Genomic DNA, 24,673 nt, shown 5'->3' on the forward strand with positions numbered 1-24,673 from the left:
TCAAGGGTTGTACAATCTAAGGTCCCTAACTCACATTCATACATACACATATTAGGGCCAATTTAGACAGGATCCAATTAACCTACCAGCATGTCTTTGGAGTGTGGGAGGAAACCAAAGCACCCAGAGGAAACCCACACAAGCACAGGGAGAACATGCAAACTCCATGCAGGTGGCACCATGGTCAGGAATCGAACCCATGACCCATTTACTGCAAGGCAGACGTGCTAACCACTAAGCCACTGTGCTTTGTTGCCTTGGGAATATTTCCCAAATAAATCCTCCTTATTTGGCCTTGGTGAGTCAGAGGGTTTGGCAATGCCAGAAAGGCTGTTGTTATCCTGAATCTGGGGACCCAAACATCGGTGGCTCCTTCAGGGTTAAGCACTACAGGTAGAAAAAAAAAACTAACAGTATGGGATAGAGCTGGGTGGGAAGAAGGGCCGGTAATAAAAAAAAAAAAAATTGTTTTTGCCTGGATTCATAATAATTGCTATTCTTCATTTGCATTGCTGATGATTCTTTATCCTAACCAATTATATTTAAAGGGTCAGCCCACCCAAAACAACAATCTCATACCTCTCTGGAACTTTATTGAAAAGATGTCAGTGCTATAAGTCGCTGATCGCCGCCATTACTAGTATAAAAAAAAATTCCAGTACATATACCGCCATTTTTAGATGCTATAACTTTAACGTAAACTAATAAAAAAATTTTAGCAAAGACATGTAGCAGAATACATTTTGGCCTAAATTTATTATGCAATTTGATTTTTAAAAAACTTTTTACTGGGCATTTTTACTAGCAAAAAGTCAAAAATGTTTTTTTCTGAAAATTGTCAGGATTTTTTTGTTTATAGCGTAAAAAATAAAAACACACAGGTGATCAAATACCACCAAAAGAAAGCTCCATTTGTGGGGAAAAAAGAAAATAAATTTAATTTGGGTGCAGTGTTGCATGACCAAGCAATTGTCAGGTAAATTAACACAGCGCCGTATCACAAAAAATGGCCTGGTCAGGAAGGGGGGTAAGTTCTCTGAGATTGGGAGGTGGGCCGGTGATGTAACAATCCTCCACCTTTTCCAATCAGGAAAGGCATTGTATTCATTGAAAATGGTGGCTATGCCAAGCAAGCAACCTCCTGAGGTCACTATGCAGAAGGGAAGCCACTTAGTATAGGACTGAGAGAACTGCAACTATGACTGTAGTAGTGCTAACTACCACAGTGATTACCACTTTCCACAGCAGTCTCTCAGGTATGAGATATGCATTTTTACTTTGGTCCAAGCTGGATCAATGTAAAAATGCAATAAAGATCATACCTAGACACATACATAACTAAATATTAATTTTTGATGAGCTGGCTGACCACTTAACATGATGTACTTGCAATTTTGGAGACAAACCCATACATTATCCATGAGGTTCATGTTAACCTAAACAGACCTATAGCTAGATAGATGAAGCAACCAGTATATACTGTACATGTCTCTTTTCTGAAAGAACATTTTGTACTAAGAAAAAATCTTTATCTATTGCACAAGTGTAATACTGCCTGTAAAATGTGCTGTATACCTTCGGGGGAACAAAGTGACTAAACATGACCTGTGAAATATTAATATATTAATATGGATGTGTTGGTATGATAATGTACTCATTAATTCACAGTTCTTTGAAATAATCAAATGTTTATAAAAGGTAAAATAAGTATTATGTACATGGTATGAAATAATTGACTGCTTAAGCAAGAAAAGCCTCTGATTTCCCAGTAGGGGGTAAAATGAGTCAATTTTTTATATGGAAAGTTGAAGGTTGCTTTTTCCGGGGAGGTTTATAACACCACACAGTGACTGCTTCTTAATAATTCAGAGTCTTGCCATGAACAGTTTGTGCTAACAATGTTTATAAATAGAAAACATCCTTGTTCTGTCCATGATGGTATTTGGATGCACAACTGTACAAACTAAATGTATGTGTGCTGAGCAATGTGTCTCGTGCTGTCCATTCTGCAGGCGATGTTTAACCAATGTGACTGCCTGGATTTGTTGGATATAGATTTTCTGAATTTCCAGGCCTGTTATAAACCAGGCTGATTATAGGTTCATTTAAAGAGGAGTGATTCCCCCCATCCCATTTACAATGTTTTTATTTTACCCTCTTACCATGAACACTGGGTTGTCCACAAAAAATATACCCACCCACCAAGTGAATCCAGTGCTGGCTGGCATAAACCACTGCAGCACTTCCAGGTCCTGCACCACCATCTTCTCAGAAGACTCACAGTGGCGCATGCACAGTCCTGTAAAGAGTAAGTGAAGAAGAGATCCCAGAGCAGCGCTGCAGGGTATTCCCGAGTGTAGCTCGGGGTAAAGTTTCAGCACCACAAGCCGTAACCCCGAGCTACACTCAGGAATACCATGCGGCGCTGCTCCGGGATCTCTTCTTCACTTAGCGTGTCCTTCGCTCTTGCGATGTCCCTCCTGAAGTGTCCCCGGCAATGTCCTCCGGCCGATGCCAGCATCCGTCTTCTGGGTTCCATTCCCTGCGACGTCAGGACGTGCGGAGAGGGAACGGCGGGAAATTTAAAAATGTGAAAAAGTCACATTCACTAAATACATTAAAATCACATAGTAAAACATTACTGTATCAAACCATTTCACATACATTTGGTCCCGAGTGCTTTGTCCTGTGCCCTGCCTGTATTTTTACTGTTCTTTCTGCCTGGAAACTGAGAAATGTCCATGGTGTCTAAAAAGCGTCCCTTTAGATCAAAAGCGGTTTTAGACCAGCTAGAGAACAGCGATAGTAAATCAGAACTACTTGCAGAATTGAGTGATAATGATTCGTGGGGAAATTCGTCATCAGACACTAAAAACGATCTTGCGACTTTACTCAGTGATGTGCGAACTTGGAGCTATATTTCAAATTTCAGTGTTTTTGGTTTGATTATATTATTGAATTACATTTATTATTATATAATTTTTTATGATTATTAAATTATAATTTATGATTTCGTGTTTCAAATTTTAACATAGCCGGAATGTTTACTAGACTCTTAACAGATTTCAGTGAGTTATTCCTAAAAATTACAGGCCTGCAATAAAAAAAATACATATTTCCATGCAAAAAAATGTTCCGCTTTGAGCACAGAAATATGGACATAATCAGACCGCTAGGGAGGCTACCCACCAACCAAAAAAAAGTTTTTGCTATCCAATTGCGTAACAGAGGGGAAGAAGATATAAATTATGGCAAGTGATAGAAGAGAGTAAAAGTCTGTGTTAAGGTGTGCCTAGTTGCTAGCCCCCCCCCCCCCTTTTTTTTTTTAATTCAGGAGAAATTGTATAATTTGTTACTTAATCTGTGTACCTGTGTACCTTTTAGCCACTCTTCAATTTCTGCTTCTCAGTGAATGTTGACTTGAAATGTGGAAAAAATGTTGTTTATTTCAGGTATTTATATAGTGCCAACAATTTATGCATATGCAGCACTTGTATATATTGTACATTTACAGCAGTACCTGTCCTGAAGGAGCTTACAATATGGCTCACACTCATACTTACACACAGTGGTGTAGCTTGGTTTTATTCTTCCCTAGGCAAGACCAAAATTGGGTGCCCCCACCATCCAAATCTTTCCCACCCCTTTCTGTTTAACACCCCGGTCACGTCAGGTGTGGCTTGGCATGCGATTTGCATGCCATGTGACTTGCAAATCGTATGCCAAGTCACACCCTATTGTCTGCAATTACAGGGGTCAAATCAGTGCAGTTCCTAAATGGTCGGAGTCGCACCGATTTCTAAAGTAGTACATGCACTGCTTTTGGTGCGATTTGCATAAACATCTGTATCAGATGTCTTACAAGTCGCACCTAAAATCGGCATGTCCCCTGACTTTGAAATCGTGTGACTTCACTGTAAATCACACAATTTCAAAGTCGGGCTTGATGTGACTAGGGGGTAAGACCTACCCCTTCAGGGCAGGAGGGGGCAGCTTGACGGGGAAGCATGACAGGAGGGGTGGAGTGGGACAGGAGGGGTGGAGTGGGACAGGAAGGGGGCAGCGGGACAGGTGGAGGCAGTGGGACAGGTGGGGGGCAGCAAGACAGGAGGGCGGCAGCAATTTGAAAATTGATGGCAGCAATACATCTCAAAAAAGCTGGGACAGGGCCATGTTTATCATGGTGGAGCATCTCCTCTTCTTTTAACAACACTCTGTAAACATCTGGGAACTGAGGAGACCAGTTGCTTAACTACCTGCCGACCGCAGATAGCTGAATAACAGCTGCACTGAGGCCGGCCAGTTCTGAGTGGACGTCATATGACGTCCTCCCAGAACGCGCTCTCCTGCGCGCCCCAGGGGGCGCGCACCCGGCGATCTCCGTGATCGCTGTGTCCTACGGACACAGCTGATCACGTGATGTGGTAAAAGGCCAATCACAGCGGCCTTTTACCACGTGATCAGCGGTGTCCAATGACACGCTGATCACAGGGAAATGCAAGTGCCGGTTCTCGGCTGCACTTTCCTCACGCTGTCAGATCGTGAGGAAAGTACTGCCGAGAACCGGCAGTTGTCAGAGCGGGGATCGGCACCGATCATCAGGGCACTGATGATCAGTGCCCTGATGATCGGTGCCCAGCAGTGCCACCCGCAAGTTCCGCCCAGCAGTGCGCCCACTAGCTCCGCCCACCTGTGCCCAGCAGTGCGCCCACCTGTGCCCAGCAGTGCACCCACCTGTGCCACTCTGTAGTGCCACACACCTGTGCCCAGCAGTGCCACCCACCTGTGCCCAGCCGTGCCACCCACCTGTGCCCACCAGTGCCACCCACCTGTGCCCACCCACCAGTGCCACCCACCAGTGCAGCCCAGCAGTGCTGCCAGTCAGTGCCACCAGTCAGTGCCCAGGGGTTGTGCCAGTCAGTGCCGCCAGTCAGTGCACAGCAGTGATGCCAGTCAGTGCCGTCTATCAGTACCCATCATCAGTGTCACCTATCAGTGTCGCCTATCAGTGCTGTATATTAGTGCCGCCTATCCGTGACACCTCATTAGTACTGCCTATCAGTGCCCTTTAGTGCTGCCTATCAGTGCCCATCAGTGCCGCCTATCAGTGCCCATCAGTGCTGCCTCATCAACGCACATCAGTGAAGGAGAAAAAATACCTGTTTGAAAAATTTTATAATAGAAACAAAGAAACTTCTTTTTTTTCTTTTTCAAATTTTTTGCATTTTTTTTTTATAGCGCAAAAAGTAAAGCGCCCAGTGGTGATTAAATACCACCAAAAGAAAGCTCTATTTGTGAGAAAAAAAATGATCAAAATTTCATATGGGTACAATGTTGCATGACCGCGCAATTGTCAAAGTGCGGCAGCGCTGAAAGCTGAAAATTGGCCTGGAAAATAAGGGGGTATAAGTGCCTGGTAGGCAAGTGGTTAATTTGTGGGAGAGGAATGTTGTCCCATTTTTGCCTGATATAGGATTCTCATTACTCAACAGTCCTGGGTCTTCTTTGTCATATTTTTCCTTTCAAGATGCGCTAAATATTTTCATTTGGTAAAAGTCTGGACTTCAGGCAGGCCAATTAAGTACCCAGACTCTTCTACTATGACGCCATGCTGTTGTCATAGATGCAGTATGTGGTTTAGCATTGTTCTGCTGAAATATGCAAGGCTTTTCCTGAAAAAGATGTCTGGATGGAAGCATATGCTGCTGTATAACATGGATATATCTTACAGCATTGATGGTGCCATTTCAGATGTGCAAGCTCCCCATTCCATACACACTAAAGCACCCCTATACCATCAGAGATGCAGGCTTTTGAACTGAGCGCTGATAAAAAGCTGGAGGGTCCTTCTCCTCTTTAGTTCAGAGGACGCAGTGCTCATGGTTGCCAAGACAAATGTCAAATTCAATTCGTCTGACCACAGAATAATTTTCCACTTTTTAACAGGCCATTTCAAATGACCTTTGGCCCAGAGAAGAGGGTGGCGTTTCTGGATCATGTTCAGATATGGTGGCTTGATGCATGGTAGAGCTTAAACTTGCATTTTTGGATGGCATGATTCAGAGACAGTGATTTTTAGAAGTATTCCTGAGCCCATGTAGGGATGTCCATCACAGAATCATGCCTGTTTTTAATTCATTGCAGTCTGAGGGCCCGAAGATCACAGGCATCCAGTATTGTGTTTCGGCCTCGTCTTTTGAGATTTCTCCAGGTTCTTTAAAATATTTTGATAATATTGTACTGTAGATGATGATATATTTGAAGTCTTTGCTATTTTATGTTTAGGAACATTTAAGGTACAGCGTTTTGCAAATTGGGGAACCTCTGGCCATCTTTACTTCTGAGACTCTCTAAGATGCTCTGTGTTTATACCCAATCATGTTACTGACCTTTTGCCAATTAACCTGATTAGTTGCAAATGTTCTTCCAGCTCCTCCTTGTTAATTCCACTTACTTTGCCACCTTTTTTATGCCTTGACCCACATTTTTGAGACCTGTTGCTGCAATCAATTTCAGATCACTGCATTCTGTTTTTATGTATATTTTACATAGCATCCCAACTTTGGGGTTGTATTTAAGGGAGGCATTTTAGTCTAATGTCCCCCTTTCCAGTGCCCTTTGAGCACCAACTGCCACTTCTTTAAAGTGTAACTGTACAAAATCTCCATTCAGTCCCATTGAGGGTTTGTATGCGGAATACAGAATTCAAACTATGTAAAGAGTTCAATAGAAGAATTGCAGCATACGGTTGACAGAATGATGTGCAGCATTGATAAGGCTATACACCCATGATTTCAGCAGATCAGAGAACAGAGGAGTATGGGAATTGAGGGGGCAGAATTCAAAGCCTGAAAGAACTTTCACTTTAAATCAACAAAATGCATTCCAAATTAATCAAAACAAAAGGTATGCAAAGTCTTTTTTTAAAGAAATCTCAACCACAGATGTAGTTGGGATCCTTACTATCTGTGGGGAGGCACTTTCCATTTACCGAAATCCTACACACTCCCTGCTGAGTTAGAGCCAGAACTCTCCAATAAGCAGAAGTTTTGCTGATTGCAGAGCCAAAGGGGATATGTTGGACCTTTGCAATAAGATCACTGCCCTTTTCAGAAAGCAAGGATCTCACTCTGTTAGCTCCTGGCAGAATACATGTTTTTCTGCCCAGGCTGTGGCTGCTTTAGAAAGAAAATGAACTGTAGGACATTGAACACCTTTACTTTGATGCACCTGAAATCTATTTTACTGATTTAAACTAAAAGTTTAACTGGGCTTTAACCTTTTTACTGACCTGAGTATCAGGCTTCCATTGGTGGCAGCAGAGGGTTTTACACACACTCCCAGCTGCTGGAAGTGCGTGCATCTTTTGGAAGCTGACTGTTTGCTTTTTCTGACCCCCGGAAGTGTGACCCTTCTCCCTGAATGATGGATGTTGCCAGGTGGAAGAGCGTGAGACCACCAAAGGTCTGTTCTCTGATCTACCCTAACTGCAGAGAACACGGTTTCACACATTACAATCATTGGCCACTGCTGCCTGTGTAGAAGCTAATGGAGTGGGATCTGCAGTGCATTAGCTTCAGTGGAGGGCAGATGAGACATCAGACAACTTTGAGCCCGCCCCACGTACACGCACATGTGAATGAACTCATCAGGGGTGCTTGCATATGAAAACATTGCTTGTGACACACATTACATATCTCTGCACACACTGGAGTAAGAGCATTAATTCTGGGGCCATTACTCATAGTTCTCTCTAAAGTGATGACCTGTATAAGCTTTAAAGTGCCACCTATAGAATTGTTAAGGTACAGGTATTCGGTAATATATTGTATTTGTATTCCCTGAAGTTAACTTTAGTGTATTTTTTACAGCTCACCTACCTTTTTTTTTTTCTCTGGTGAATAGATATTACCACAGAACATACTGGCACATGTCCACACATCAGAAAATAAAAATATGCATACACCTATATTTTTGGTCCACTAATGTGCAAATGTGTGCAGACAAGTGATGCGCCCTACCGAAACCATAGTTTGTCATAGAGATGATATACACTGATATCTGACTGTCAGCACACCTCATATTTACATAATAATGTAGGCATATGCTAAGCGTGTGTTGTGTTGAACTGTGTGTTTGTGTGTTCCTGATTGTATTGTGAGTCTAAATTCACCATGTAAGCTTGCCACAGGCACTATTTAACCACCTCTGCTTTTGGCCTTGCTCAGTACAACCTTTTGTTCTTTTAAAAGTTCTCAATTTTTCCTAAGGTCATTCTTGACCCTAGCAATGCCCCATTAAGCTTTTATGGGGCCTAGAATTTTTTTTTAAATATGTTGCATATCTTGTGTCCATTTTCTTATGGTCTGATATTATACCAGTCTTGTTGATGGATAGCATACGTTATATGTCTTAAACGTTTTGTATGCAGATAACCATGGCTTTTATATACACTACATTGGTGGAGCTAGTTCTATAAACTATTTTGATGTTAGATGGCAGTAGGGTGTGCAGGCGCAACCGGCCACTACACAATCCTTTATTATTCAAGTAACATACATGCTTGGAACAACCCAGGGTGCTTTTTTAACATTTGTGAAGAAGACAGGCGAGAGCAGGTAGACACACTTCATGCCAAGTGGAACATCTCCTGCCTAAGAATAATGTATTATATCCATTTGTTGGTTTAACTCCTTGCAGGGGACAGTGGACACTATAGTCCAATCAAGTTTTCTCATCTCCCCTAGTTTTTGATTTTAATTACAAATATTTACATTCATAAAATGCTCCGAATACAAATTCACACTAATTTAAGTTTGATCTTTTCTTTTCAGTGTAACTTTAGGAGTCTAGCTTCATTATTTCAGAATGAGTGAGAAAGATGGAAATGCAGACAGCATGTTTCTTAACGATGATTCTGCAAAAGGTGAAAAATCTGAAGGCCGTGTACACAGCTGGCAACATGCAATACAGAAACGGGCATCACGAGCTGGAAAGCAAATGCGTAAAGTTACAGTGGGAAGCATCCGTGCTTTCATATACCGAAATGCCTTTGTAATACTCACCGTCGCAGCCGTAGTGCTTGGTACAGTATTTTATACTTCTGTTTACTGTGATCCATCTTCTCTGTATAAAGATAGCTTAGGTCCACAGAAAGTGCATGCTACAGTATATCCATTAACCAATGTGATTTAACTCACAATCCAGTAAAAACTTCTCCCAGATTCTGTTGTAATCAACAGAGCATGTACAAAAGATCTAATATTTAATTTCATTTTCACTTCTTCAAATTTTCCTAGAAGAAATAAGACGCGATTCTTTCTTAACTTCTGACTGTAGCCCATTCTTCTAAAATTATTCCTATGGGTATTTGGGAAACTCAAAGCAACTTGAATTACCCTTGCATTGTCACTTGTGGCATTGTGCTATGGAAAACTGGTGCTGCCCACAGAGATCGCAATGTATGAATATTTCTGAATTGCTAATCTAGTAGTATTTCATAGCATTGCTGTTCAGTTAATGTATATAAAAGGATTAAAATACCAATCCTTGATATTGTTAGTGTCATTAAATATATCTCACCAAACCAGCAAACAAGTTTTTTGATTGAATGCTGCTCTGTTCTTCCATTTGTAGCCATCAAAGTGTGCAAGGAAATGCCCTTCCCGACCACCCATCATGATGAAGATTATGGGTTTAGAGTACTTTGCCCCAATATATCTTTTGGCCATTGATTTGACTCTCACAACAAGAAGTGAATCATTATGTTTTCAGTTACATCATACTGCCGCAGCTTAAAAAACAAGTTGTAATATTCATAAAAACTTCATAGCCATGTTAGTCTAATTCATTGTGATATAATTTTCCAGGCATTGTATTGGCGTTTGTCTTGAGGCCCTACAAGATGTCTTATCGACAGGTCAAATATTTTTCCTTTCCTGGAGAGCTGCTGATGAGGATGCTGCAGATGTTGGTCCTGCCTCTAATAGTGTCCAGTTTGGTGACTGGTAAGATGTTGATTTAGCAAAATATAACCAGAAAAACATAGTTGATTTAATACAATCTTTTATATTAAATTAACATATTTATAATAAATTAACAAAGAAAAATGTTCACACTTGTGATAAATTAAAGTGGTTGTAAAGCTTTGTTTTTTTTTATTAAAAACAAACACATACTTACCTGCTCTGTGCAATCTTCTCGGGTGCCTCACCCATATTCGTGGCCCCTCCCCCTGCTCAGTGTCCCCAGAGCAAACTGCCTGCTCTGGGCGCACTTGTGTGTGCTTGCTCCTGAGCCAGGCCTGTATGTCAATAAGACGCACAGAAATTCTGAAGGACCCTCTGCACACTGGTATATACCCTTTCAAGCAAATTATGCAATAAATAGGGATATTTAGTTCACACATATTGCAATAAATGCTTAAGACACACAGAGCGCGACTCAGCACTTCCCCCTGCTCCCTCCTCACGGGCTGTGATTGACAGCAGTGGAAGCCATTGCTGTGTCTCAGCCAATGGGAGAAAGATGATAGTAACTGGTTTGGTGAATAGTCTGAGATGGAACATTGAAAAAAAAACAAACATTCATACTCACTTAGGTAGCTTCAGCATTGATCCAATGCTGCAGCTGTCCCATGCTGCCTCTACACTGAGAACAGAGCAATTAAACACCACTGATCACTCTTGGGTTCTGTCTGAGCACAGAGAAGTGACTCTTAGTACATTGCCCCACCAGTCATCACTGGAGTACTGGCCTGGGGCGGGAGCAGCTGCCTCAGGCTTTCATCATTGAGAGGCTGAGCCAGCTGCTGTTCAAGCATGTGGGAAAATCCCAGCATTATTGTCAGGATCACTGCAGAGCCTGGACCTGTTCTGGGTCACAGGAGTGCAGAACTAAGTGAACTCCTGTGACCCACAGGAGAAGTATGGCTAGAAGAATTTTGGTCATATGTCTCCTTTTAGGTGAAAGAATTTTGAAAACTGAGGTTTGGAGTTAACAAAAATTCTTTTGAGAAAATTGTCTACCCCTGTTGCGTCCATCATTTAAAATCCATTTTTTGTTTCTAAATAGGTCAGGGTTTTCAAACAACACCATGTATGGATGGGCAGGAATAGATAATGCACCTATAAGGTTTACTAAGGAGCAGTTGATTATTGGTGACGTACAGTGGGGATCGAATGTTTGGGCACCCCAGCTAAAAATTTGTATTAATGTGCATAAAGAAGCCAAGGAAAGATGGAAAAATCTCCAAAAGGCATCACATTACAGATTAGACATTCTTATAATATGTCAACAAAAGTTAGATTTTATTTCCATCATTTACACTTTCAAAATAACAGAAAACAAAAAAATGGCGTCTGCAAAAGTTTGGGCACCCTGCAGAGTTAATATCTTGTACTGCCTCCTTTGGCAAGTATCACAGCTTGTAAACGCTTTCTGTAGCCAGCCAAGAGTCTTTCAATTCTTGTTTGAGGTATCTTTGCCCATTCTTCCTTACAAAAGTCTTCCAGTTCTTTGAGATTTCTGGGCTGTCTGTCACGCACTGCTCTTTTAAGGTCTATCCATAGATTTTCAATTATGTTGCGGTCAGGAGATTGTGAAGGCCATGGCAAAATCTTCAGTTTACGCCTCTTGATGTAATCCCCCGTGAATTTCGAGGTGTGTTTAGGATTATTATCAATTTGTAGAAGCCATCCTCTCTTTAACTTCAGCTTTTTCACAGATGGCATCAAGTTACCATCCAAAATTTGCTGAAATTTTATTGAATCCATTTTTCCTTCTACTCGTGAGATGTTCCCTGTGCCACTGGCTGCAACACAACCCCAAAGCATGTTTGATCCAACCCCATGCTTAACAGTTGGACAGAGGTTCTTTTCATTAAATTCTGTGCCCCTTCTTCTCCAAACGTACCTTTGCTCATTCCGGCCAAAAAGTTCAATTTTAACCTCATCGGTCCAAAGAACTTGTTTCCAAAATGCATCAGGCTTGTCTATATGTTCATTTGCAAAGTTCAAACGATGATTTTTGTGGTGAGGACGTAGAAGAGGTTTTCTTCTGATGACTCTTCCATGAAGACCATATTTGTACAAGTATCTCTTTATAGTGGAATAGTGTACCACAACTCCAGTGTCTGCCAGATCTTTCTGGAGGGATTGTGCAGTCAAACGTGGGTTTTGAATTGTTTTTCTCACAATCCTGCGAGCTGTTCTGTCTGATATTTTTCTTGGTCTTCCAGATCTTGCTTTAACTTCCACTGTTCCTGATGACTGCCATTTCTTAATTACATTGCGGACAGAGGATATTGACATCTGAAAACGCTTTGCTATCTTCTTATAGCCTTCTCCAGCTTTGTGAGCGTCAACTATTTTTAGTTTCAGTTTTCTAGACAACTGCTTAGAAGAACCCATGGTGCTGATTGTTGGGGCAAGGTCAGATGAGTCTGGGCATTTAAAACCTTTGAGATTGACATCACCTGGTCTTCCCAGACGAAGATTGAGAACAATCCATGACACTGGCAGGTCTCAGCTTGGCAAAGGGGGCAGTGCATGCTATAAATTCTGCAGGGTGCCCAAACTTTTGCAGACGCCATTTTTTTGTTTTCTGTTATTTTGAACATGTAAATGATGGAAATAAAATCTAACTTTTGTTGACATAATATAAGAATGTCTAATCTGTAATTTGATGCCTTTTGGAGATTTTTCCATCTTTCCTTGGCTTCTTTATGCACATTAATACAAATTTTTAGCTGGGGTGCTCAAACTTTCGATCCCCACTGTATATGAACAACAGGCTAAAGTGTCCTCACTAGGGCTTTCCAATAGTATAGTTTTATTAACAGCCCTTCCAGAGTGGAGCATAGCAATGAAAGTAGGATGACATAAATATAGATCTTAGCATAGTATAGGGGCTAGTTTTGCCACTAGTTTTAGACTATTTTAGGCAAAATGGAACATTACTCAGACTTCTAAGCTGTTTGATGTCCCAAACTAATTCAAAGGTAGTTTTCTATAGATGAAAGATGCAGGAGATAGAGACTGGTAAAGATAGGTAGCACTTGAACTATTAAAGACTAAATGTATTTCATAGCAAGAAGGGTTTTTTTCCAGTTCTTTTGGTCCTCTCAATCTAGAGAGCAGAGGAATATAATTCAATTTATACTTAACTTGGACAGGTTTGAAAACCAGTCTTTTCAGAATTTGATTTTTGAGGATGGGTAGACGTTCCACAGATGCAGAAGAGTAAAAAAAAACCTTGAAGTTTAAGAGTGCTGGAATTCTGGTGGTGACAACCTTGTACTTGAGTTCCAATATAAGCAGTCTTGCTGCTGCCATTACAAGGAGGTCCTGTTCTTCCTGCTGTATTTTTATTATTATTTGCTAATATTCAGAATGCAGCAAGAGTAGTAAAAATGGTGCTTGAGAACAAAACTCCAGAGTAAACAAAGATATGAACTATGGGTTGACCCTATATGAACTATGAGAGTTGACCCTTCATGTGACCAAGCTGGCAAATGACTCAGCTTATCTATAAATGAAATATTTGGGTTGATTGGCTTTTTGAAGCACAAAGCTTTAAATGGCATTGCTACTATAAAAAACGTAAGGTGTGCATTTCTCATTTAACAGTGGACTGTTCTGTGTATATCATCCTTTTGTGCCACTAGACCTATAGCAGTGATGTGTGAGGCACTGCTTGCTATTCTTAAAGTGAGCCTGTGGCCACCAGAACTCTCATTGCCACTGTATAGTCTGCTGCTCTTCCAGCTCAGAAAAAAACACTCTTACTTGTTTTGCTATGTGCCTGGCAAATGTATTAATTGTTTTATTTGCAATTTCTTGAAGGTTAACTGTTGTTTTTTTGCTTTTTTAGGGATGGCATCTCTAGATAGCAAAGCTTCAGGAAAGATGGGCATGCGGGCTGTGGTGTATTACACTGTAACTACATTCATTGCTGTGTTTATTGGAATTGTTATGGTGATCATCATTCATCCTGGCAAAGGCACAAAGGAAAATATGGAATCTCAGGGGAAAATTGAAAGGGTACAAGCTACAGATGCTTTCTTGGATCTAATAAGGTAAAAATAAATCTGGATATATTGTATACAGTATATAACTAAAATAATAGAATATAATTGCATGGCTAATAATATATAAGGTTATTGGTTGATTTTAATTAACTGATAGTAGGATGATTGCTCCAAAAACAAGGCTTGCTTTTTCTTCTCCTTATTACACTTTTTTGCAAAATAACCAGAATATACGTATTTAACCCACACTTTACTCCACAGAATTTTTTACACAGTAAAGTATATACTTATTGTCTGATCACAAGTGGTCTTTTTTTCATAATTCACACATTTTTTAGATGTGAGGTTTCTAGTGTGCATCAACATAGGAGACAAGAGAAGTATAGGATTTTGATTTGCGCTATCAGTAAATATTCTGTTCATGGCTAGTGGAACTCAATTGATTGTAAAAGATACAAGTTACAAATAAACGGCAAAGAAAGCCCATCTGTGCACCACAGGTCTGATTTAATTTCTCTGTGACAGATCATACCTTGTTCTTGTAGATTACATGTGTTTAGTAGTGAAACCTATAAACCATGTCTGGCAATTAGGAATTTTTGTAATTCCTTGGCATTATTGTTTGTTATGTCTTCAACTGACTCTCAATCTCATTCTCTCTTCATTAAGAGCCATATAAATATATACAAGCTCATGTTGAGTACCTTGGTACAGTTCACAATCTGAGAGGATTTCTTACATTCCTATTAGTTACTGTACAGGGAGTATAATGCTATATAATATACATGCTTGACACTTTTCACTGAAACACACTATAATAATGGACCACAAACTGAAGATGCTCAGCTCCAGCCAAGGCTTATTCCAATGACAGCACGGTGAGTGGTATGCTGTCATTGTACTAAACCTTGGCTGGAGCTGAACGTCTTTGGTATGCATCCTGTTGTTTGGTTGGTTGGTGGATTGCAGTTGAGAAGGAGCAGACTCCAGGGTCTTGGCATCTGGTTGATTGCAGGCAATCAAGGAGGACACATGGTGGCCTGTGAGCTGTGAAAGAGGTTTGGTTTATCTAACAGTCATTATATGAATAGAATTTACAAAAATGCTGGTTTTATATTATTAGCTGGTATCACCTGGCTGCTGTTACAGTTTTAGTGGCTAAATGGTTGAACTAGATGGACTTTTATATACTGCAGATTGGGATTCCCTCTGCTCTACATACCTATTACTGAGAGAATCCAGTCAATTATGCAATATATGTGCTACTTTCAGACTACCAAGCCATAAACTGGATGTACATATGTTGGGTAAACTATAGGTCGCAATAAAATTCTATTAGTATTCTTTGTTTGCAATTTATAGGTTTACATGGAATACTAAATATGCTGTGTTTTAAGGGAAAATTTTGTATTTTATTATAACCCAAATATTTTTTTTCCTAAAGGAATATGTTTCCTCCTAATCTGGTAGAAGCCTGCTTCAAACAGGTAAGGGTTCACGATGTGCTATGTGAATTGTTTACTGTTCACTTGCTTGGTAGCCCTTCCTAAAAATCTCACATTTACTCAAAATTCACTATTAATTGCACACAATTTTTTTTGCACTTTTTTATTGTTTTTTATATTGCTATGTGATCCTGCCAGTTATTACTGTAAGAATAGCACTTCTTTTTTCAAGGTTACAATGCCCAGTGAACTGCTTCCAATACAGCAGAGCAAAGTGCCTGCTTGTACAGCCATTGTCACAGCTGGAAAGCTTGTCCATCATTAGCAAAAGTGACAAACTGCTCCCTAAAACTTGTCTCCTCTCACAGCCTTTGCTTTACTGATAAGAAAAAGAAGAGTGGTCATGTGACCGCCACAAAAACTCTCCAAAAAAGGTATTTTGTGACATTTATTTTACATATTAGTTGCACAATATCATTGCCTTATAACTTCACAACACCGTCCTTGTTTGTTTGGTGCAGGGTTTACATCTGTCTGCTTTGAGTTGTATCTGTAGTCCAATTGCATTGAAATATAGTATTACTTCCAAGGACAAAATCAATGTATGGTATCATCTCTAAATATGTTTAGATGGATAGTGTGAGAAAGTGTTAGATCCTCTGTTAGATCCTCCATCTATGAATGCAGGACTGGCGGGTGAATGAAAGGTCTGCCTCCATCCATTCATAGTTAATTTTTCATTGATGGACGCTATAGTACAGGTTTTATGAATGGAGAAGGGGCAGAAAGGGAGAGCATAGTTTGCACTCTTGATGAGTGCCTGTCACAGGTCCAGTGCTCATGTTAGCCCCACCAGCACTGGAAGATCACAGCTGCAGGGGTGGGTAGCAAAGGACATCAAATCTCACCTTAGAGACCAGCTAGCAGCTCAAGAGACACTTCACAATGAATGTAAATGCAATCCCTTGATAATGAATAGGTGATTATCCTCTACGTATCTGGAAGCTGTCAGTTAGGTAATGATGCATATAGGCTGCTTGAAGACTGAATATGCCCTTGGATGAATCTTCCTTAACATAAGATACCAAAGAATAAATATCCAAGCACACACTTCATAGAAGTAGCAGGACCTTTGTGGTTTTAGACAAAACTGTAATCCAGATCAATAACATGAAGGGTAAAGGTGAAAGTGTTTTCATTACATCTTCAGCTTTGAACAAATTTGCTTCAGAAACTGTCTCTTCATTGGGACTATATAAATATTTAAAAATACTGTATATGTAAAAAAATTCAAACAGCATACAGTATATCAAAAGATAGTAAGGTAAACACATAATACACCGACAGATTCAAAATATACAATAAGGTTGATCCGTTCAAAAAACATGACAAATATATGCATTTCATAAAGAGCAAAATTACCAATAAACCTCACAAATATGTCAAACATACGGAACTGTTTTCTATATCTCCAAATTTTTGTCACTGTACATACTAATACATACTACTAAAAACATATATTTATTTCTTCTTTTGGTATATCACTATCCTCTGATTCTGATATGCGATTATTGTTTTGATATGTTAATATGCAGGCGTCCTAGCATTTAATAGCATTTGTCTTCAGTCATCATTTTTGTTTCATTCTACCTTCATTCTACCTTGCTATGAGGGGCATTCAAGTCAAACTGGGATTTTTAATTTTACAGGTATAAAAAGGGATGCTAGCGTGGTGGTACTACACGCAGCAATAAGTGACAAGTGTGTCCTATTATTGATAGGTGATGCACATGTCACGGGCCAGTCCAGAGACCATTAATCAAGATGGCAGACAACGGTGTTAGTGTGTGCATGGAACAGCTTAAGGTGATGAAGTTTCTTGTGAACAAAGGTGCAAAACCTGCAGATATCTACAGAAGACTTCAAGCACAGTACAGTGATGAAAAGCTCTGCAGCAGGAAGATATTTGAATGGTGTAAATGTTTCAAAGATGGCCATACGTCCGTCAGTGACAGTCACGGCTGTGGTGGTTTGCCAGCCCACAGTAGTCATTCCTGTGAACATTCATTGCATGGAATGCCTGATCCTGGATAATCGACGCATAACCTGTTGTGAAATTGCACAAGAAATGAATCTGTAGGTGGAAACAGTGAACACAATCATGACGAAGTGAAGCAGGCTGTCCTAGGATATTTCCTCTGACCATTAACCTGTCCAAGATTAATATTACACTTTTCCATCCACTCTAGAAGGAAAGCTTTATTGTCTTTATTCAGAGAATTAATCCAAACCTCGCTCTCGGCCTTCATCATGTTGTGAATGACCTGCTCTCTCCATGGGATCAGAGGCTTAACTGAGCTCTTTTCCATGCCCTGATTGGGAAAAGCAGACAAAATACCCGTCTCCTCCATGGGCTATAATCAGTGGGTAGAAGGCTAGCCCCTAGTCCCCTCCAAAAGCCCCTGTACTAGTTTGGCCTGTCACAATCCCCAACCACACAACACATTGAATAGACTACTACTCTTAATGGTCTTCTTTGACGCAGCCATTGGTATTTGTTGGTTGGCAGCTTTTTTTTTATCTTGTTTAAGGAGACTCCAGCCACACATTACTCTGGCAGTGATATACTAAGAGTGGTTATTTTAGAAGTATCATCATCATTTGCACCACCAAAGACCACTTCTCTTGCATTTTAAATGATTAAAAATGTATATACTCTTTTTATAATGTACTTAACCTACAGTCATTCAAGCAAAGGTCCTCTGTCTCAATATGCTGGCTTGGCATCAACTTAACAAGTTACGCAGGCAAATAGCTGTTTATTTTCACATTTCATATACAGTTAGGTTCATATATATTAGAACATAGTCACAATTTTAGTTTTTTCAGATACCAAAACATATTCAAGCTATAGTTATATAATGGATATCGGCTGAAAGTGCACACTCTTAGGTTTAATTTGAGGGTACATCTAAATTGGAGGAAGGGTTTAGGAATTAGAGCTCTTAAGAGTAGCCATCCCCACTTTTTCAAGGGACCAAAAGTAATTGAATCAAAAGCTGTTCCAGGTGTGGGCTACTCCTTCATTATTTCTTCATCAATTAGGCAGGTAAAAGGTCTGGAGTTGATTCTAAGTGTGGTATTTGCATTTGAAATCTATTGCTGTGAACCTACATCATGTGTTCAAAGGAGCTGTCCATGCAAGTGAAACAGGCCTGTGTAAGGCTTCAAAAATGAAACAAAAATGAAACAAATCCATCAGAGAGATAGCAGCAACATAAGGAGTGGCCAAATCAACAGTTTGGTACATTCTGAGGAAAGAAGATGCACTGCTGAGCTCAGCAACATAAAAAGGCATGGATGTCTAAAGAAGAACAGTGGTGGATGATCACAGGATCCTCTCTATGGTAAAGAAAAACCCATACACAACATCCAGATGAGTGAAGGACACTCTCCAGGAGGTGGGCGTATCATTGTCAAAGTCTACAATCAAGAGAAGATTTCACGAGAGCAAATATAGAGGGTTCACCACAAGGTGCAAACCATTCATAAGCCTAGAGAATACAAAAGCCAGATTAGACTTTGCCAAAAAACATCTAAAAAAAAGCCAGACCAGTTCTGGAAAAGCATTCTTTGGACGGATGAATCTAAGATTAATCTGTACCAGAATGACAGGAAGAAAAAAGTGTGGAGAAGGCTTGGAACAGCTCATGATCCAAAACACACAACGTTGCTCATCTGTAAAACATGGTGGAGGCAGTGTGATGGCATGGGCATGCATGGGTTCCAGTGGCACTGGGTCATTGGTGTTTATTGATGATGTGACAGAAGACAGAAGCAGCCAGATGAATTCTGCAGTGTTTAGAGATCTACTGTCAGCCCAGATTCAACAAAATGCAACAAAGTTGAATGGACGGCGCTTCACAGTACACATGGACAATGATCCAAAACACACTGCAAAAGCAACCCAGGAGCGTTTGATGGAAAAGAAGTGGAATATTCTGCAATGGCTGAGTCAATCACCTGATCTCAACCCAATTGAGCATGCATTTCACTTGCTGAAGGCAAAACCAAAGGCAGAAAGACCCACAAACAAAGAACAACTGAAGACAGCTGCAGTTAAAGCCTGGCAAAGCATCAGAAAGGAGGAAACCCAGTCTTCAGTAATGTCCATGGGTTCCAGACTTCAGGCAGTCATTGCCAGTAAAGGATTCTCAACAAAATATTAAAAATTAACATTTTATTTATGATTATGTTCGATTGCCCAATTACTTTTGGTCCCCTGAAAAAGGGGGAATGGCTACTCTTAAGAGCTGTAATTCCTAAACCCTTCCTCTAATTTGGATGTACATACCCTCAAATTAAACCTGAGAGTGTGCTCTTTCAGCCTATTATATAACTATAGTTTTAATATGTTTTGGTAAATACTTGAAAAAAACTAATATTGTGCCTGTGTCCAAATATATATGAATCTAACTGTAGTTTATTAGTTTATCAGTAGCTGAGACACTATGATTGTTCCATTTGTACACATCATATGTATTATAAACTTGAATACCAGCATATACTATGTGATTCTATTCATTGTATTTTTATTCTAGTTATTGTTTTTTACATATTAAGGCCTAACTCCCTCTGTACTACATGTGTTAAATACTCATCACGTCTAGGGGAAGCTGAAGAGTTTGCATTACTTACTTTACCCCAGCTCTGGCCGACTCCGATGTTCTCCTCCTTTCCCTTCCAGCACTGTGGGGGAGTCCCCTCGCCGTACACATACAACAAAAGGGCTATTAGCCCTGCATTGTATATGAAATCAGCAAGAGTGTGACTTAGAGAAGAGGGCCCGTGGGGCCGATTGCACCGCTGGAGGAACCCTGCTAGCATGAGAAATAAGATAAGAACTTCCCCTTATTTATGCAACCCTAGACTGAATGAGCAGTTAACGGTAGCCATGTTAAAAGCCAACAGACAAGCAGGAAAGGGCTAATACAATAACGGTATTTAGGCTTACAGTATCTGTTATATACAGATATTGTAGACATGTAATACAGACAGACATTTGTACATGTAATACAGACAGACATTTGTAATATTTCTATATTTTGCTGAAAGAGATGCATTGGCCCTGAAATGTGGCTGAAATCCTAACAAAAATACTTGTACTTTCACCTATCTGATGTCATTGCTCTGGACTCTGGTTCCTGTCAGACCAAAATGGTTCTGCTGCCTCCAAGATGTGTGCACTTTTTATTCTCCAGTTACAGCTGGATAGCTAAAGCATTAGTCTAGGTTGAAATCCTGGAGATGACATTACATTTCTCTTCTGACTGCAGAGGAAACAAGCATATTCCTGCTTGCCAAGAGTTTACCACTTAATGGTTTTTACAGGCACAGGCCACTACTGCTTCAATTTTAAATGGAATCCAAGACTCTAAGAAATACCTTTTTAAATATAATCCCTGTATTTATTTAACTTTGCCTTGTATTGTTAGTAGGGCTGAAACAACTAATTAACATAATCAATAATACAAATAGTTGTCACTCATTTTCACTATCGATTAGTTGGCCTACATACAGAATGCATTATTATTTACACGTCAGTATACACTGTGCAGGACTCATACACACATAACAATCGATAATAAAAATGGTTTTCTCCGTTCATATATGTCAGTATACGCAGTCCAGTACACATACAGCTCAGTACACTGTCCATACATGTCAGTAAGTTCTTGAGAACTTGTGAATGTAAATGTGTGAGGAGCAATGCCTCATGGGACATGTAGTACTGAGCAGGAGAAGGAAGTGATGTAAGGGCTCTGTGCAGGGAAGACCAGCATCTGAACCCAGAGAAGGTGGAAGCTGATAGACTGGAAGTAAATTGGGGCAATACAATTAAATATAAACCTTTACCAGTATTTGTGCATTATATTTTAATGTCTGACTCCCAGTTAAACTACTCTGTATATCCAAATTCTGGGTATATTTATTTTATATATATATATATATATATATATATATATATATATATATGCTATTTATATTATTCCTTTCACCGTTTCACAGTATAAATTATATAAAGATGTTTGTTTTTGTGCTATAATGGGTTAATCTTGTTTTTAACCCCATAATGATAGGTCATATAAAAAGCATCCTACTGCTGCTTATATGTCTTCGTGACAGCAGGAGCAGGTAGCTTTTATCAAGCTATCTGTCTATGACAAGGGACTCTGTCATGCATGATATTCTATTACAATCCTGTCTGAAAATCTGCAAAACAGCTTTTTAGGCTTTTTAATTTTTTTTTTAAACGTCAATGCAAATTTTGATCTCTGAATCAGATGACGTACCAGATTCCACTATTGTAGGTTTATATATCTCCTTTGTATTTTGAGAGGGGATTAGATATTTTGTTCCCAACTATATACCTGGTTATATATATTTACCACTACATATAGATATTCAAGAATATGGAGATGGAATGTGGACAATTGAATCCCTTTTACTTTAACGTTATGGGGTTGGTTCTGTGTAGAGTATTGCTGCATTATAGTGCTGAAAATTCTCTAGTCTGATTTAATAATTTTTATTTTAATTTAGGTTTTAAATAAAAGAAAGTCCTTAGTTTTTTAAAAAGGGTTAAATGCAGTACTTGTATATTTTCTACATCTAAGGCAGCGGTTCTCAACCTGTGGGCCGCGACCCCTTTGGGGGTCGAACGACCCTTTCAGAGGGGTCGCCTAAGACCATCGGAAAACATATTTCCGATAGTCTTAGGGACCCAGACACCGCTCCTCTATCCATCTCCAGGCGGGTCTGCTCACATACAAATACGCCCACATACAAGTACCTGGTGTGATGACATCATCGTGCGAAACCCATCACATACACCATGTACAAATACAGGTGTATGTGACAGGGTTGGCGCCATAATGTACTTATGTGGACCAGTCACACATGTGTAAAGGACAGCTACTGTGTAGAAAGCAGCTGCTGTGTTGAAAGCAGCAGTATTGGAGGTAAAACGACACTTCATGAATTATAATTACTGGTTAAATGTAAAATTATGAAAAAGCAACGAAAATAATTTTATGGTTGGGGGTCACCACAACATGAGGAACTGTATTAAAGGGTTGCGGCATTAGGAAGGTTGAGAACCACTGATCTAAGGCATAGGAAATTTTTAAGGAAGGCCCTTGGTATCTAGATAGGGTTAAATGTGGAACTTGCACATTTTCTAGGTCTAGAGCATGGGAAATTGTCAAAGAAGTTGACACATAAGCAAAAGCTTTGCATTTTAATTGGTTAGGTTGATTTAAATAATAAATGTCAGTAAAAGTATAGCAACCTATGTGATATTGACATCTTGAAATCTTTGTAACTAAGGTATTCAGTCAAAGAATCTGATTCTGAAAAAGCAAAGATACTCTTGATTGACTTTTAATCCCTGTTAATACTGCAAAAGGTCCTCCTTGCATCTGCTATTTGTGTGTACACGTACTAAATAAAAATAGCTCCCTTGTCATATGTAATCCAGCTAAATCATCCCCAGCAGTGTGTGATCTCCATCCATACAGGATACTTAAGGAGAATGATTAGCACATCCAGATGTATGCATACTTGTAAATACACACACATATATATATATGTATATTATATTGTCCTCTAAAAATGTGTGCATTATAAGAAATTTTGTACATACAGTACATATATTTGTATATGCATTTATATTGTACATTTTCTTTAATAAATACTTTGCAATGTCATATTTCAACTGCATGTGTTAGAATGCCAGATCCTCTGATGTGGCACTTAAAAATATATTAATTGGAGTCAGGGAGCAAAATATTTAATCCATGATTTAATCCCCCACCTCGCCAGAACACACCGGTCAGCTCTCTGGCTGAGAGTACTGCTCAGAAGCCGATTGGCAGACCTTTTTCGGACATGCCCCTTCAATAGAAGCTGGACTGGCTGCCATACACACAGCACTATGGAACCTGATAATCCTTAAAAAAAGGAAGTTTTCTCAAGATGGCTTCAGGGTCTGGTTTGACTGCAGTCACTGAAGAATCCGTGAATTAAATATGATTGCTATAGATAATTCTATTTATTATCTAAAATTCAAAATAAAATTGGTTATGACAACCATAATCCAAATCAGGACCAGCAACAACTAAGTTTAACCAGAAGAAATGCCATATGTGTAAATCAAATACTCAGTTCAGACCTCAGTCAAAATTAAATGTTGTAGGGTAATCTGAATAAGGACATTGATAAATTAAAAAAAAAACAAACAAACAAAAAAAAAAACAGTACAGATGAAGCAACACAATTTTGTATACAGGAATGAATAAAGAAAAAAAAATCAGTACAGATGAAGTGACACAATTTTGTATACAGGAATGAATAAAGAAAAAAAAATCAGTACAGATGAAGTGACACAATTTTATAGACAGGCATGATCCAAAATGACTTCTAACCTTTTGTGTAGGTCTGAGCAGCAAATACAGAACATCTGACAGATGGTATTACCAGTACTGGAATTTTCTCTAGTTTTTACATTACAGAGTGCACATACATTTCCTTCCAGTTTGTTTACAACCCGGATACACTGGGTGTGACTTGCCGTTCAATTTGCCATGCCATGCAGCTTGCAAGTCGCACCCTTTTGTCCGCAATTAACGTCCTATTGGTGCGATTCCAACTTGGTCAGAGCAGCACCGATTTTTAAAGTAAGGGCTCGTTCACACTTGGCTGTTTTACCAGCGCTTGCCAAACGCCCCTATAGCGTTTGGCAAGCGTTGGTCCGGCGTTTGCGGAGCGTTTTTTTAACGCTCCGCATGCGCAGTTTAGCGGCGGTTGCTAGGCGTTTGCCGAGCGTTAATAATGCCCCACAAACGCCTATATTGCAGTTTGAGTGGTGTTACCACTCCGCAAACACCCCGCAACCGCGTTGCAACCGCACCGCAAACGAGGCTTCAACGCCTCCTGACTCGACCAGAGGCGTCCGTTTTGCCACGACGCAACGCGACGCAAATGCTCCTGTTAGAACAGCACCATGTGCTGTAATGTGCAGAATTGGCAGAGGTGTTTGGGAAGCAGTAAAAACGCTTCCCAAACGCCTCTCTGCCGCCTGCACACAACGCTAGTGTGAACGTAGCCTAATGCATGCACTACTTCAGGTGCAACTTGC

General features: G+C 39.9%; 1 protein-coding gene across 1 annotated transcript in view; it reads left to right on the top strand.

Moving 5' to 3' along the window:
• Positions 1–24,673, top strand: part of LOC149468489 (excitatory amino acid transporter 1-like) — an 85,283-nt gene that overhangs the window by 33,450 nt on the left and 27,160 nt on the right. The window contains exons 2-5 of the mRNA XM_089669998.1: positions 8,835–9,085; positions 9,870–10,007; positions 13,873–14,077; positions 15,474–15,516. Of these exons, the coding sequence (XP_089526124.1) occupies positions 8,869–9,085; positions 9,870–10,007; positions 13,873–14,077; positions 15,474–15,516 (603 nt within the window). The 5' untranslated portion in view covers positions 8,835–8,868. The remainder of the gene's footprint in view (positions 1–8,834; positions 9,086–9,869; positions 10,008–13,872; positions 14,078–15,473; positions 15,517–24,673) is intronic.

The sequence above is a fragment of the Staurois parvus genome, unplaced genomic scaffold (genome assembly GCF_062004578.1).
Source record: "Staurois parvus isolate SC_StPar_1 unplaced genomic scaffold, SC_StPar_1.0 ptg000086l, whole genome shotgun sequence".
Taxonomy (NCBI): Eukaryota; Metazoa; Chordata; class Amphibia; order Anura; family Ranidae; genus Staurois; species Staurois parvus.